General features: G+C 32.0%; 2 protein-coding genes across 3 annotated transcripts in view; both read left to right on the top strand.

The window, feature by feature from the left end:
- Positions 1 to 2,624, top strand: part of LOC117176549 — a 6,889-nt gene extending 4,265 nt beyond the window's left edge. For both annotated transcript variants that reach the window (XM_033366806.1, XM_033366812.1), the window contains exon 3: positions 2,052 to 2,624. In XM_033366806.1, the coding sequence (XP_033222697.1) occupies positions 2,052 to 2,405 (354 nt within the window). In that variant the 3' untranslated portion in view covers positions 2,406 to 2,624. The remainder of the gene's footprint in view (positions 1 to 2,051) is intronic.
- The window catches only part of LOC117180798, a 90,210-nt gene that overhangs the window by 29,300 nt on the left and 43,978 nt on the right, over positions 1 to 16,932 (top strand). The window contains exons 6-8 of the mRNA XM_033373308.1: positions 2,052 to 2,388; positions 4,613 to 4,699; positions 7,952 to 8,088. Of these exons, the coding sequence (XP_033229199.1) occupies positions 2,052 to 2,388; positions 4,613 to 4,699; positions 7,952 to 8,088 (561 nt within the window). The remainder of the gene's footprint in view (positions 1 to 2,051; positions 2,389 to 4,612; positions 4,700 to 7,951; positions 8,089 to 16,932) is intronic.

The raw sequence follows: 16,932 nt of genomic DNA on the forward strand, positions 1-16,932 counted from the left end.
AGGACCCTTTCATTGTCATGAGATTTAAGGCTGTTTCACTAACTAAAATCCTAAAGATATGGCTCAGTTCACTTCTAATTATCTGAATCATTCTCCTGAAGTTATTTTAAGAAAATGAAAAAAAAGTTGATGAAAATCGGTTAACATTTCGAGTAATTAAGCATATCGCTAAGAACACGCAACATTACAAGAACTGTCAACTGGCATTGAAGATATTAACCGATTTTTATCGAATGTCTTTTCATTTGCTTAGAATTAGGTTAGGAAATTGATTCAACTAATTGAAATTTAATTTATTAACATATTAACACATTTTAATTTTTCTCAACCGGTTCTAATTCTCTCGCGTGAAGCATGTTGTGTCAATCAGTGAAGCAGTCAAGTGTCCCCCCTTGGCGGCAGGGTATTGTGAAAAAATCTGAGGGTGGCGGCCCTGCCGCTCCCCAAAAAGTGCATAAAAAGTTTGGGAATCGCTGGTTTAGATGTTGCAAAAAGGTGATCAAAAGTCGAAATGTTATCTGATTTCCATAAAATTTATTTTGTAAATACTTTACGTGGTCCCTAATTCCAAATTTGTTGTGAAAATTTTATAATTAAAAATGGCGGACCCAAATGCCTGCTTACGCATTCTGAACATGAATACAATTTTATTAAATCCAGTTCAGAAACATTGTTCACTCTCTACATTTGAATCAGTTAAAATGTTTACCAATTACAATTAGTGCCTCAATTCTAGCTATGAATCAGTAGTTTTTACTGATAAATTAGTCATTGTTACTGATACATTAGTAAAAAAACTGGGTTGTAGCTAGAATTGAGCAACTGATTAAAATTAGTAAAAAATTTTTACTAATCTAAATTTATAAAGTAGTTTTTTTTATTTTATATATGCCACAAAAATTTTTAAAATTAAAAGTGGCAAATGTAATACGTTGGCCTAACTTAAAAGAACCCTACGAATGTCTGAAATTTAATTTATAATAGTATTTCAAGTTCCTAATTCAAAACATAAAATTCAGATGTTATTTGGTGTGTAAAATTAAGGGAAATGATAATTGACAAAATAATAATTATGTAATCAAACAAATAATGTACACAAATTTATTGAAATTCGCTCCTGGAATATATCCAAAAAGAATTTAAAATTCTTTTGATAAAACCTAGTCTTTTATTATAGTACAATTGCTGAATTATCTAGTAAACGTTTTAATAGAAATAAGAATAGGATATTATATATCTGAATCGCTCAATACTAAAAACTGTGTAAATTCAAATCCCTATTTCGTCAAACTGCTACGAGGGTCAAACGTACACCTCGTCGCAGGCAAGTTCCTGCCTGCACAGCCCTTGTAATTAGTGTCCCAATTGAGAAGTCGCAAGTTGGCACAAAAATCTTTCATTGAAATGAATGCATCAGATCCTTCACTACAACGTAGCATTTCCACTTTTTGTACACAAGGTGTCGCACTTAAGTTTTTTCAATCGAAAGCTGATTAAATGAGAAATAATTTTACACGTTAAATATAATTTTTAAAAATTAATAAAATTTATGCATATGAAGTTCTTAATACTTGAATCACTTACATAAAAGAATACCCTACATTTCAATATAATCTTTTAAAAAATGTTTTTTGTTTGTCTCGATACAGCACCTTCTAAAGTTAAGGTGTATATTAGGCGTTGAGAGCGAGTTCTTAAATTGTTCAACTTTGAAGCCTCAAAAAAGACCTAAAATAATAATAATATATTTTCATGATTTTTGTACATTCATAAACTTCAAACACTTTTTAATACATTGACATCAATTCTACATCAAAAAAACCAAATGCATTTTTTTAGTTTTGATCACCTTTTCGTACCATCTGAACCACTGTGTGCCGGCGGCACTAGTTTGGGAATCGCTGGCTAGTGGGTGGAGCAGCCGACCGGCAAACGGAAGGCCTGGGAATACATGAGCGAAGGCGAAGGATCTTTTTTTACAGACAAAATTTAATTTGAAAATTAAAGCAAAATCATACAATGAATGTTAGAAATCACATTAATTTTTTCAGGTCACGATTGCTGAATCAATTGATACAGATGGCCATTTGGAGGATGATATCGTAATTGATGAAATTAAGGTGGAAATCGAAGAGAAAACTGGCACGGCTTCACAAACTGATGTTCTTGGAACAGAGATAGATCGTTTGCGTGAAGAATTGAGACTTGCAAAGGAGGAAATCGCAGAATTAAAGAAGCGCCAGCAAAAGAGCGACTTGCCAGAAGAGTCGTTCCCCAATGATGACCGTAAAACCCTCTACTTCACAGGAATTGATATTCCGGACCTGCCACGTATTATTTGCACTCCACACATACGTGCTGTCATCCGCAGCCATTCGGACGAAATAAGTAGGACTCAAAATTAGATTAAGATCGATTTTCGCTGACAAAAAAGATTCTTGCTATCGCATTTGTTTTTTACTTCAACAAATTGAAAATGCGATTATTTAACAGAAAATATTACACCTAACTAAAGGAATGAGTTTAGGGCTTCCAGTATTTTGTACCTATAGTTTTACTCTGAGCTTATGTAGTTTAGAAACTGAACATTAATTAAATTTCGTTTTTTATCTAGAAAAACAAAATGTCTCGAAAATGTCACAATTATTTTTGTTGAAATCCTGATTGGATTTTCATTTCTTGCAGTTATTTTAGATCGAAAATTTGAACATTTTTCAAATTAAAGGTATCAGTAATCCCTTTTCTTAAAAAGAATCATGGAGAACGTTTTGCAAATAAACGTTGCTGCTTTTTAATATTTTTGCAAGGTTAAAATAAAACTATCAAATTATGCAATACATTATTTTATATATTATACAAGTTGTATATTAGTTTTTTTTGCCTGGAAATTAGCATTTTTGAATAAAAATTGCCATCATGATTACCCATTTTCAACAATTTTAGGTTATGTTGGTGTTTTACACCGGAAGTGAATATATATTGAATCACAAATTATTGGATTTAAAAGTCTAAAAAATGTATCAACATATTACATTTTTCGGTTTAGTTAGCGTTTTTGCTATTCAGCAATTTTTACCAAAAAAAGCTTAGATTTTAAAGGTTTCATAATTTTTTAACAACTTTAGGTCATCGTAGCGTTCCACACCAAAAATTGGTATTTTAATAAAAAATCATTATAATTTTAATAAGATTTAAAATCTTGAAAAAAATATCTTGAATCATTTTTCATAAAAAACAAATATTATATTTTAAAGACGATGCCAAATTCGAATGATTTTAGGTTATGTTAGCCTTTTAAAATAAAAATCATAAAAATTTGATCAAGATTTAGAATATTTTAACCATTTTTGACTATGTTAGTGTTTTTCGTCGGAAATGGGGATTAAAAAAAAGATTCTGAAGAAGATTGACATATTTGAACAATTTTAGGTTATTTGAGAGTTTTACTTTAAAAATTGTACTTGTTCGAACAAGATTTGCAATTTTTGAGCAGTTTCGGGTTACGTTGACGTTGTTCACAAGAAATCGGTCACGTGAAGTGAAAAATGTTAAAGGTTTACATTTTTTCAAGAATTTTATTTCACGTTAGCATTTCACACAAAAAAAATGGCATTTTAAAATAAAAATCATAATAATAATTTCTATAATATTTAGATTTTTTAATTTTTGGCTTATGTTAGTGTTTTTCGTTGGAAATTTGGTATTTTTAATTTTTAAAAACAGATTTGATAGAAGACTTACTTATTTTAATACTCTTAGGTTACGTTATTTGTTTCAAACAAGAAATTGGTATTTAAAAAAATCATAATTTAAACAATATTTAAAATCATTTAACCATTTTTGATAAAGCTCAATGTTGTTCGTTATAAAATATTTGATTTGATCAACTTGAAGCAACAATTAGAAATTCCGTCATTTTTAGGTTATTGTGTATAACATTTATTCATGTTATTAACGTTACTCACCGAAAATAGGTTATTTTAAACTACTTATTACTTACTTATCCTAGGAAAAAAGCCGGAGGAACCTAAAACTGGTAAAATCGAGAATTTTCTAAGTATCACATGCCCTTAAGAATACTTTTACTAACTCAAAATTAGTTAAAATGGATAAATATAATTCTTTTTATATTTCGAAAATGAACGGTGTCGATCAAAATATTTGAAGTTCTCTTATCGAAATGCAGCACTAAGAAAATCTATAACAGTTCCCTACTTTATTAACCAAACGTAATATTTTAGTTCAACTAATCCTCAACAGATAGAGCCATCATGCCTTGGCTGAGATCTTGTATATAATGATCTCCCAGACTAATTTTTTACGATGCTATCGTAATTCTAAATGTCAAGTAACTCGCAGTCACTTTCACTTCCACCAGCCAATCAAGATCCAGCTTTAAACGGAACTTTCTTCACGTCTTCAAACAAACCAATCGCCTTTTGTTCGAGCCTGAGTAAAACCAGTCTGGTAAAACATTTCTCAAGAGTTGGTCACTCTTGCAGAAATGTGGTCACTTGGTGAAAGAAAGGCGTATCGGAGAGACAGCGCGAATCAACTGCCAATGAACATGCTTTCAAGTACCCGGTGAACAGCCTTTCTCTTTTGCCTTTAGGTTTCATAGCCAGACACTCAGTTTCTGTACCAACTTCATCCAGGAATCATCCTATAGAATGTCCTGAACAAGGTCTGGTTGACGCGAGTTCGTCATTTCCTACGGATAAAATAAGTACATATCTTAATTCTGATTTCAATTTAAATTTACTTTTTTCGCGAATCTGAAAAAAGTTAATTTTAATATCTGTGGGTCTGTTCTGAAGTTATCTTCGCGCAATAACATTTCTCGGTAACTGTTTTTCAAATATGGCACATTTGTTACCATCGATCTCAATTTGTTTGGTAATTGAATTTACTTCAGAATCTGTTAGGTTTTGTTCTAAAAACATTATTCTCATTTCGTTGGTTGGGACCTGCAAAAAAAAGTATTTGTGATTATCTTAATACCCAGTATGAATAAATTTAATTTTCTAAACGTAAACAAATTTTTTTATCAGATACAACTTCGAGATTCATTGATAGGAAAGAAACGAGGTTTAAAAGTGTAAGATAGTGCTATAAGCAACTTTCTACCACCCTTGCATTGCTACACACGTGTTTACATGCACGCGCATGCCTTATCCAATTACGTTCAGCTGTCAGTGACTTCAATGCTCGCACATAGAGTGTATAGTGCAGCGGACCGGACAATTGTATTCAAAATTGAACTCTCCATTAGGAATGCGTAATTAAACTAATTTACGTATTAATAATAGGAGTTTTGATGTATATCACAATTTAAATAATTCAACAAATACTCAAAAGAATTCAGCGAATTAAAAACTTTTCAGGATAAATCAAAAGAGTTCAAATAAAACAAAAATTTGAAAGAATTCACAAACTCTCTAGAAGTTTCAAAGAATTCAAGAGGAGTCAAGGTAAGTGGAGAGAATTCAAGGAATTGAAAAGCAAATGTGCAACAAATTGTCAAACAGATTGTGCAACAGATTCCGAAAAAAAGTCTAAAAAATTATAAATTGTTTGATAGATTCTCTATCAAGACACAGTATAATATTTCACATAATTCTATACATATTTAAGAGAAATTCAATCAAAATTATCAAGTTATAGAACTTCAATGAAATTCTCTAAGCGCGTTTGATACACATCCTATCAAAGTGAATGAAACTAATTACACGAATCAAATTCCATTAGAACATATGATAAAAATCCTATCTAATTCAATGAAACTAATTTTACTAACCAAATTATATCAGCACATTTGATAGACCTATTATGTCGAGATATGTTTTCTAATCCTTATATACTATTTCGAAATCTAAAATGTTTCTACAAAATTCTGTCCATCGAAAAATCTTACAACTTTCGCTCAACAGATTTTCATGAAAATTCTATCAAATTTAATCAGCGCAGGAATTTGATGAAAGCATGTGTTTCAAAATCCTGGAAGATTGTATCCACTACAGAATTGTATCAAATTCTACGTATCAGAATTTTAGGAATTTTTATCAAATTCTAACCATTGAGAAATCTTGTGCTTTTTTACGAACATTTTCTTATTACCTAAGATTTGATCAAGTTTTAATATGAATATCTTGGTTTTAAAAGTATAATATTTTTCTAGGAGTAGAGTTCGATAGAAATCTTCAAAGTTCTGAAAAGTACAATTAGATGCAAGTCCGGTGTGAATAAGATTCGATAGAGATTCAATAAAAAAACTGTCGATCGAAAAAGTATAAGATTTTACAACGGATATAGCAATGTATCGTATAGTATTTCGCCCTTGATATTTCTCATGCTGTCTAATTATGTACTTTCACGTACCCTCATATTCATCAATGTCCATTTATAAACCAGTTTCTTGCTTCCTTTAGAGTCTTTTTGCATTTTCTTCGTTTCTTTTCTTCTGATTAACTTTACTTTGGTGGAATGATCTCTTCATTCCACCACGCATCACATTCTTCCTATAACCGCAGTACTGCACACTTCAGTCGCACTCCTAAAATTGACCTCCTGGATCATAGTTGATGCGCCCTCTATATCTTCATTGTTTGTTAGCACCTTTCAAGTTGCCTCATCTATAGGTTCATTTATCCTATTTTGAACATCTATTCACATTTCCGGTTTATGTAGATTTCAATCAATTAAAAATTCCCCTTTTTTATTCAACTTCAATATAAAAAATTCTTTTTTCTATTGTGTTGAAAATTAATTTTTAAACTAAAAATGTAACTTTTCCATTTTGGGTTAAAAAATTATCTTTCTTGGGCGGCTGCTTGAATTTCATTATTCCACCTCGCATCACCAGACATTCTTTCTATAAACGCAGTACCGCACACTCCAATCTCAGTCCTGCCAATGATATTCTGGATCATAGCTGATGCGCCCTCTACATATTTATGCTTTATTAGCGCCTTTTAAGTTGTCTCATTTATAGATAAATTTATCCTATTTTGAAAATCTATTCACTCTTCCGGTTTCTGTAAAATTCAATCAATTAAAAATTTGTCTTTTTTATTCAGATTCACTATTAGAGATTTCTTTTTTTTTTTAAATTAATTTTTAAACTGAAAATGTAACCATTCCATTTTTGGTTGAAAACTTATATTTCTTGGGCGGCTGCTTGGATTTCAACATTCTCCTTCGCATCACCAGATATTCTTCCTATAACTACAGTACCACACACTCTAGTCGCAGTCTTGACAATGATATCCTGGATCATAGCTGATGTGCCCTCAAGATTTTTACTGATTATTAGCGTCTTTTAAGTTGCATCATCTATACGTTTATTTATTCTATTTTGAAAATCTATTCGCACTGGTTTCTGTATATTTTCATGACCCTTGTATCTTTTACTATCCCTTTTAATCTTTCATCCGCACCAACGAAGTAGATTATACTGTGGCTATTTCCTGTACACTAGGTGTACATGTGGATCATTTTGTACCCATTCCAAGTATTCGTAATAAATAAACCGTTTTCTAAGCATAACCTACCTAATCTGTTTCCGTTATCATTTCTTCTTGGATTCCCAAAACTACATAGCACCCTTTCAACACCCTAACGTTAAACGCCGAACCATCTGTTCATATCTCCTAGTAGAATGATTATTTCACTATGGTCGCAAGTACTTATATCAGCACCATTTAAAGTGTCCAATAAGGAGCCATTTACTTCGCTCGGAACACCATCAACTGGGGCGTAAGGTAAATGTCCAAGTTTGGGCGGGTGACACAGTTTGGGCGCATGCTCAGATACCATAGGTAAATCTGTGGAAATCTCAAAGGTAATGACACTAGCAATAGTTTAATCACACTCTACAATAGATTTTATACATTTTTTACGTAGATTTTATAGTCATTTTATTATATATTTGTATTGTATGAACGTTATATAGCCACGTCATTCGCCATCTGTGACCGATCGAGCATAACATTGCTCTCGGCTTCCCAGGGGGAAATTTACCACCGGCACAGTACCACACAAGTACCACCAGTCGGATTTCGGCACTGGCGCGGTACTGTTAGAATACTGGCAAGACTCCTGTCTTTATACCGGTAAAACCCCTAATGATAACAATGTTCTGTACTAATTTGCAGTATTTAGCCAGTACTGGACTAGTACTTACATTTGGTACTCGTCCGGTACCCTCTGTTAGTACTGGCTCAGTACTGGCTTAACCAATACCGCAAGCTCAGTGAGGTACTGACCTGTAGTACTGGGCCAGCGCTGAAGTTCACCACTGGGCCACTACTGCAGATGAGTACTGGACAGGTACTGGTCGGGCTCCAAGTGATAACGAAGGTATCCCAGGTAGAAATATACCACCGGCCCAGTACTGGCGCAGTACTACTTGCCGGAGTTCCAGTACTGACTGGCTCTACTGGGCCAGTACTGGCATGTAATGCTTGGCGGTACTGGCCTGTCAGTACTGGCGCAGTACTGACTGACAGTACTGGCGCAGTACTGACTGACAGTAATGGGGAAGTACTTGCAAACCGATGGCCTACGAAAATGCCGGAGTTAATCTTTAAAATCATAAAAAATTATTTAATTATTTTAAAGGCCATCCATTGATCATCATACGACTGCATATCATCCGAATATTAATTATAATTACAGAAATATAATTTTCAAACTTTGTTTAATTTTAACACTCACTATTTCTATAATCTAAAGATATAACAAAAAAGGTATTTAAAAAATAAATAATAATTGACTGGGAGTATTTTGTCAATACATGTTAATGGCACTCTTTTTTCTTGTTAACCTCTTTATCATCATACGACATCAAATAGATATAAAATAAACTAACTGTTCATGGAAATATGAAAAAAATAATTTTTAAATGAATAATTTAAATCGACTAAAATTTTTCTTCGTGTAATATTTTATTTTTTCGCGCTTTAGACCATTTTCAAAGTTCTGATAATAACACCCAATGTAATTTTTTCTGAACATTTAAACTTTTCCATGAAGGTGGAACTTAGAATATTTTCCTTAAAAAACGCAATTTCTCGACATTTCAAAACACCCTGACAACATTTATAGACGTGTTTTTCTTAAGTCTATTTTTGTACTAATGACATAGTACCGCCCTGGTCGTGCAGCAAACGTTTTCCCAGTACTGGGTAAACCAAAGTCTTCCTGTACTGGTGGGCAGTACTGGACCAGTACTGCGCCGGTGGTGAATTCGGACACACTACCGACATTTCCACCTGGGATGTACTGACTTGTAGTGCTGGGCCAGCGAATAACGTTGGTACTGCCATGGTACTGGTGAAACCCCTAATGATAACTAAGTTCTGTTCTGATTCACATTACTGGGCCAGTATATACTCTTGTTACTGGCGCGGTAAGGCTAAATGCCCTTATGATATTTAAATTCTGTACTAATATGCAGTACTAGGCCAATACAGTAGTACTCCATTATGCTGCCAACCGTGGGTTGAACTCTTGTGTCAGTATTTTACCAGTTATATGTATCAGTACTGCGCCAGTAGTAGACCTAGTATCAATCCAACCACTGGCTGAACTCTTATGTCAGTTTTTAATAAGAATTTAAAGTTGGTACGTGGCCAGTAGTATGCCAATCAGTGGCGAAACGCTGGTACCGTTATTTCACCAGTAATGCATATTACTTCTCAGCCAGTAGTCGACCAGTATGATGCCAACCGTTGGTTGAACACTTGTGTCAGTATTTGACCAGTAATACGTATCAGTACTGCGCCAGTAGTATACCAGTATCACGTCAACCGTTGGCGGAACTCCTGTGTCGGTATTTCATCGGTGGTGACGATCAGTATTGGGCCAGTTGTAAACTAGTGTGGCGCCAACCGTTGGCGCAATTCTTGCGTCAGTATTCTACCAGTAATGACAGTCAGTACTGAGCCAGTCGTAAACTAGTACTATGCCGATAGTTGGCACAGTACTAACAGCCAGTACTGGTATTTATTCTGTATTACAACTGGCGCGGTACTGCGCCGGTCGTGAATTCTGGCTAATATCCGACTTTTGCCCCTGGGTTGTTAATTTGGAAGTTGATACGGTTAATTTGGAAGTTGATACGTGGTGTTGTTTTTTGTCACAACAGTGTTTGAAAAACTTTGTGCTGAGATTGTTTAATTGAAAAGTAAGTAATAATTATAGGTTTCTCTAATGGGCTCGTCAATATAAGGCAAAGTTAATGCATAATTCTAATTTTACCTACCTCCTTGTAATACGAGCGAAAAGAACGGTTGGAAGAATTTGTGCTAGTGTTTACAAACAATACGGTTACATAAAAATTATGCGTTTGTTTTTAGATAACAAGTACAATATTTTAATTCTTAAAGCTTTCTCCTGTTATGGCGCCTGTTTTTGTATGCATTTGTATTGAATAATTGATAAAAATGTACGGGAAACTATTACAATTAAAATGTGATTACAAATTAAATTAGGTCTCAGTACTTATCAATGACGATATCCCGCCACTGTAGGCAATCAAACATGGTGTCACTTACCCAAATTGGGACATTTGATTGCCCAAACTGGGTCAGAGGAAAAATTCATTCGTCCAAATAGGTTCATCGGAACAGCAAGAAATATTTTTTATTATTCAGTAAAAATTATTTGTTTATATCTATTAGCAGACAAAATACTGATAAAAAAAATGTTTAAACTGTGCGGTATTAGGAACTTTTCTCGATTCATAAGATTTAAGATACTTTTAGAAGCAAAATACGCCGCAAAAACCTTAAATTCAAACAAACTGGGACAGAACTCAGCACGCTAAGATAAATAATCTTCTGATTCGTATTTTCATTCTAACCCAAAACAATCAGAGTGATACAAATCCATGCATTTTTAAATGCTCTTTCTCCTGCCAATAATTCAAGTCCGCCTTTAAAAACCCCATTTTCTATATTTATAATGTCGCATCCCTTTTTCTTTCTTTCAGATACACATAAATTATCTCAATTTCTTGCGTGTATAGATTCTCGTAATTCTCTTAGCTTAAGATCATTCAGCCCTCCAGCATTCCAAACAGGCAGTCTCCATTCATCCCCTGAAATTTGACCTTTTTATCCTTAGGGATCATCCATAAACGACTTTACCAATTTTGGAAAATTTGAACCCCGCCCCCCACTTTGACAACTTTGATTTGGTTGTAACCCCCCCCCCCCCAAGTAACGTGGCCTTTAGTTAAAACCCGATTTTACGTGTATATTGATTTTTTTCTTTATAGCGACTTAAATTGCCAATATGCGTATATTGTTCTACGTGACCGTGTGGTGAATTATAAAATTCGGTAATAAATACAAAAAAAATTAATAAATAAGTGATTATTCGAGTAAGTGTTGAAATGTGTCTAATTGAATTTTATTAGATAGCTAATCTGGGTATTATTGCATTTTTAAACTAACAAAGGTCGATTTTTCACCGACAATGGAATAGTTAATTTTTTAATTGAAAAAATAATTTTTAATGATAATAAAAGACGAACTTTCTAACAAGTATTTGATTTTTTACTAAATTATTGAACTTTCAAGACAAAATGACGAATTTTCTATACAAAACAGGTCCAACAAAATACAAGAACTGTCATCCCAAAAGTTGAATTCTTAACTAAACTAAATTAATTTTCAACCAAAAAAAAAAGAATGTTTAATAACATAGTTCAATTTTAACAAAAACTTGAGTTCTTACTTCAAAAAGAACAATTTTTGACCATAAATAGAGTAAGTAAATTTTTAATGACCAAAGTGATTAAACAAAAAAGAATTGTCAACAAAACACAATGAGGAATTTTTAAATAAAAAGGTTAATTTTCGACCGAAAAAAAAGAATTTTTAACAATATTCAAGAATTCTCAAACAGAAAGTTGAATTTTCAACTAAAAAATATGAATTTTTGAACAAAAAGATTAATTTTATACCAAAAACATTCATCATCTGAAAACTTACTAAAAATATTACCATATGTACACGCAAAAAAATTTCAAGAGATGAATTCACGGAACTGCTCCTTGATCTTATTCTAGCTTTGGCGCAAGAACTAAGATCTCGGAACCCTTGCTTTTAAAGCAAATACCGTTGCTTTAAAATCAAGGGTTCCGATATCTTAGTTCTTGTGCAAAAGCTAGAATAAGATCAAGGATCAGTTCCGTGAATTAATCTCTTGAAATTCTTCTCTGTGTATACTTTTACAAAAACATTTCGCAACATTCTAAAAGTTTAATATACGTGTAACGTTACTTTGACTGGACCCCCCCCCCTCCCTCTTCCCATTACCAACCGTAGGTTTTGTGAAAACCCTGCTCAAGGTGGTAACGTAGTTTATGGACGATCCCTTACCGGCTGAGGTGGAGGAAACTTTATTATTTATATTTTTATTGTTTAAAGTGTATCCCCTACTACCACCTTTACACGAGAAATTTATTTTGCGAGGCGAAATAATGTCCATATTAAGTATTTAGTCGTCTTAGGGTGGAGAATCTAGTTATAACGTCAGTCCCACCAAACTTCCGGGTAATGGAGGGGGAGTGTGGGGACAGACCTGGAACCGAGAGAGTCATAGTTGGTTGGTGTTTTATACTGAGAAGGTGACCATCCTTCTGCAGTGTATATTATGTAGGAGTTCATATAAATTAATAAAACTAATAAAATTAGAGGGTGTGGTGGGGTGCCGTAAAAAATCGAAACTTATGTTTTTTTCAGTCATCCTGTAAGAGTGACGAGTAGGAATTGTATGAAAAATAGATGGAATAAGCTACAAAAAAGAGGACATGGTATGTGCCAACAAATGGGCGTAACGTATATAAAAATAGGTGTGGCTAATACGTAATGAGCGGATTAAATAAACGTAGTAAGTGGGATACATTATTTTTAGATACAAATGATATAAAATAGACGTGGCCATGAACTTTAAGACAATAGGTAGAGTTAAAACAAAGTGGAGGGAACTTACTTTAATAAATAGGCATCTCACAAAGTAGGCGTAGTCTTAGGCGTGATTTACATAAAAATGGACGTGGCTAATATAAAGCTGAAAAAAAAATAAAGAAACCATAGAGAATTTTCTCACAATCACGCTGATTAGCTTTTAACAAAATAACATTTTCACCAGAAGTTGTACATCACTATTTATGAAATTAATATTAAATCCGTACTGTCTTGTATTAGGGAATATTCCTTACATTTAACTCATTTCAATCAACTTTAAATTATGGAAATTTCCGTTATACTTAGATAGTATCTACTAAATAATGTTGGACAAAGAAAATCTGAGATTGGGTACATTTCTAGACTCTATAAATTAAAAAAAAATATTAAAGAAGAAGCTGAAAGAAATTATTTCCTTGGCAGAAAACCCCCTAGACGAAATAAATCAAAGCATTAAATCCGGGAGCAAATCCGGTTTAAGGAAGAAGCATGTCCCTTTAAGACTTCTTTATTTTTCTCGAATGTAAACTAGAACATAAATGTCTAGAGACAGAAGGTTTTATGGAGCCGGAAAACCAAGGGAACAATGACCCAACTAGAGCTACTAATTACGTCTCGCCAAGTGCTTTCAATTGACATTTCCTACTCACCGTAAAAAATGGCCTTTTTAGAATGCCGAACGGGTTATTTTGCGCAGAGCGTGTGCTACACATTGTAGAAAGTACCGCGAAATATATACTGGATCATTAATATCCTTTTCAGTATTAATAGAAGTGCGTTTACCTGCCTGTAATTTTTAATTTGTCAGTCTATATTGTTGATAAATAATAAATAAATAAACTGAATAAAAACATAAATGTAACTACAAAATGAGATAAAAAGCCCCCAAAATTCAAAACTAGTGTAGTTGTGGGCGGGATCAAATTATAGGTGGTTCTACGCTTCAGTAGGCTTAAATTTCGGCGTAAATGAAACGTAAACTTTTATTTAGTAAACCTTTATTACTAAAGTTTTTCATATTGATTAGCTGTGCAAAAAATGAGCAGATATTATCAATATAAAGTTGATTAAATTATTAAATACTCCTCTGGGCGTGGCTATAAATTAGTGGGCGTGGAAACAAATTGTTTTCTTATAAATGTCTACAAATATTAATTTTTCTATTCTCTGAGATACGTTTTTTACAATTTAACCAATCTGTATTGAAATAGTTAATTACAATTCGATTTACAAATAGGAGAAATCTTCGACACTTTTATGGATGTGGTTAAAAACATCGAAATTTTGAAAAATCTTAAGAGGGACTAATAAATCTAATTGTTTGTCTGAAAGTATTTCTGGCGAATGATTTAAAAAAATTTTCACATTAAATAAAATATATGGCCATAAATTTTACTTGATGTTTTTCAATTAACATTAACATTCATATATGAATGTTAGCACTATAATTATTTATAAATAAGATGAAAGCAAGTGCATATTTGGGACAACAATTTTTTTATGTTGGCTTAAATAAGGTAGAACATTTTTATTAAAAAATCATCGTTTTCAGATGAAAAATTCAAATGAATATGAAAAGAAAAACAGTTTCAACAAACAAATTTAACTGTTTTGTAGAAAATTTGTCTTTTTGGCGTGAAAATAAAAATATTCCATGTTTGGTTAAAATATTTTAATACTTTGAAAATCTTCTTCGACTGAAAATTCAACTATTTGGTTAAAAATGCATCTTTTTTGTTAAGCTCAATTATTTTTTGTTTAAAACTTTTAAAAAATGTAGTTAAAACATCAACTATTAGAGTTTGTATTGAAAATTCATCTTTTAAGGTTGAAAATTCAACTCTTTGGTTAAAAGTTGAAGTATTTTAATAAAAATTCATTTTTTTGTTTCAGCATTCTTAATTTTAATAGGAAATTCTTCTCTCTCTAAAACTCTCTCTCTTCTCTCTCTCTCTAAACTGTTCTGTCAAAACTTCCCGTTATGAGAGAAATAATTTTTTAACTGAAAATTTAACTATTCGTTTGAAATTGTCTCTTTTGGATCAAATGTTTTTTTTTTGTATAGCGAATTCATATTTTTGTTTGTTCTATTTTTGTCTTATTTTTTTTATTTCAACTTTCATGTGGAATTTTTTTTATTCAAAATCAAAATCATTCCTGATAAAAATATCAACTATTATCCTTTTATTGAAAATTCTAATTTTTGGATTAAAAATTCAACTCCTTAGTTGAGAGATGAACTGCTCTACGAAAAATTAAACCTTTTGGTTGAAAGTTCATGATTTAAATAGAGCCAATCAATATAATTCAATAGAATCAAAAACATGGTAGAAAATTCAACTATGTGGTAGATAATTTAATCGATTATTTAGAAGAGAATTTTTTTACAATTTATTCTTTTAATTAATATTTAACTATTTTATTTTTTGTAAATAAATTATTTTTTTAGTTTAGAAATTCAACTACTTGGTTAAAAATTTGTGAAGTTTGTTGGAAATTCGAATTTTTTGGTAGAAAATTAATCTTCTTGGGTTAAAATGCAACTTTGTGGTTAAAAACGTACGTATGTTATTGAGAATCCATCTTTTTTAGTAGAAAATTCATCTTATTGGTTGAACATTTTTCTTTTTGGTTGAAAATGTAATTTGATTCAGCATTCAAATGCTTTGTAAAAAGATAGTCTTTATCTGATCTTCTCTAGTTGAAAATTCATCCTCTTTGACATGGAAATGTTTTATTTTGGATGACATTTTTTTCTTATTTCACTGAAACCCCTTTCTTTGTTGAGGATTCAAGTATTTTGTTAAGAATTTGTCTTTTTAGTTCAATTCAACTGTTTTTGATTTGAAAAGAAAATTTTTCCTTGATTAAAATATCAACTCCAATGAGACTCTTCTATAGCGCCAATTTTGGGTCTGACGGTGGGTGGGAACAAACTTATTATAGCCCGCTCCGCTTTTGTTTATTCATACTTGAGTGCTCGCCTGAGTGACAGCCGCATATCCCGCGCACCCGCGCAGCTCCTGTTACACCTACATGCAGCGCGGCCTCAATTCTCGGAAGGGCTATAGAAGGGAGGGCTATTGAAGACTTTCACTGTATTACATTTTTTCGTCAATTCATCGTTTTTGATTGAAAATTCACAACTACTTGTTTGAAAGTTGAACTACTTTACAAATTTATGATAAACATTAATTGAATGGGTGCTCGGAACAAGGGCCTATGTCACGATTTTTTCAAAACCCAGTTTTTCGTGGAATAAGGGCCAATGTCATGTGGACTAAGAGTTCCCATTGTTTTCAGTTGTAAAAAATGCCAACAGAGGTCAGGAAAATCGAATAATCTGTTGAGAAGTGAAGGAAAGTCATTTGCATTATCCCAGTTTTTCAATGCTGCTGCACATTCAATTATTGACCAAACCCCCGCTTTCAAATCATCTTACATAATTTTTTGATGTTCCCGCTCGTTTTCTTACGTTTAATGCGTACACTTTAACTAATTTTTTTTTTCAAATATCGTAAATACTATAAATTAAATCGAAACTGTGATTAGTAAATCTTACTTAACCTGTTAAATTTTTTTTTTGCTATTTTTGAAAATTTTTTAAATGTTAAAAATCATATAACGTTTTGAGGTTTCATCGGATTTAAAAATGTTATTAGGATAATTATCAAGTCTTTTTGACGCGTACCAGAAAATTTGACAAAAATATCTAAAACTTATAAATATTTCTTATTCAAATTTTCTATTTTTATTTTTATTTCTATTTTTCTGAACATTTTCAAAATTTTTTAAAGTATATAACTTTTCTAACTTTTTATTAAAATTAAAACTTTTATTTGGATAATTTGCAAGTCTTCTAACTATCTATAAGAAACTTTGACAAAAAAATTTTAATTTGAACATTTTTTTTCTTCAAATTTTGAAAATAAAATCAATAAAATTTTATGATTTT

This window comes from Belonocnema kinseyi, chromosome 1, assembly GCF_010883055.1.
Source record: "Belonocnema kinseyi isolate 2016_QV_RU_SX_M_011 chromosome 1, B_treatae_v1, whole genome shotgun sequence".
Lineage (NCBI taxonomy): Eukaryota > Metazoa > Arthropoda > Insecta > Hymenoptera > Cynipidae > Belonocnema > Belonocnema kinseyi.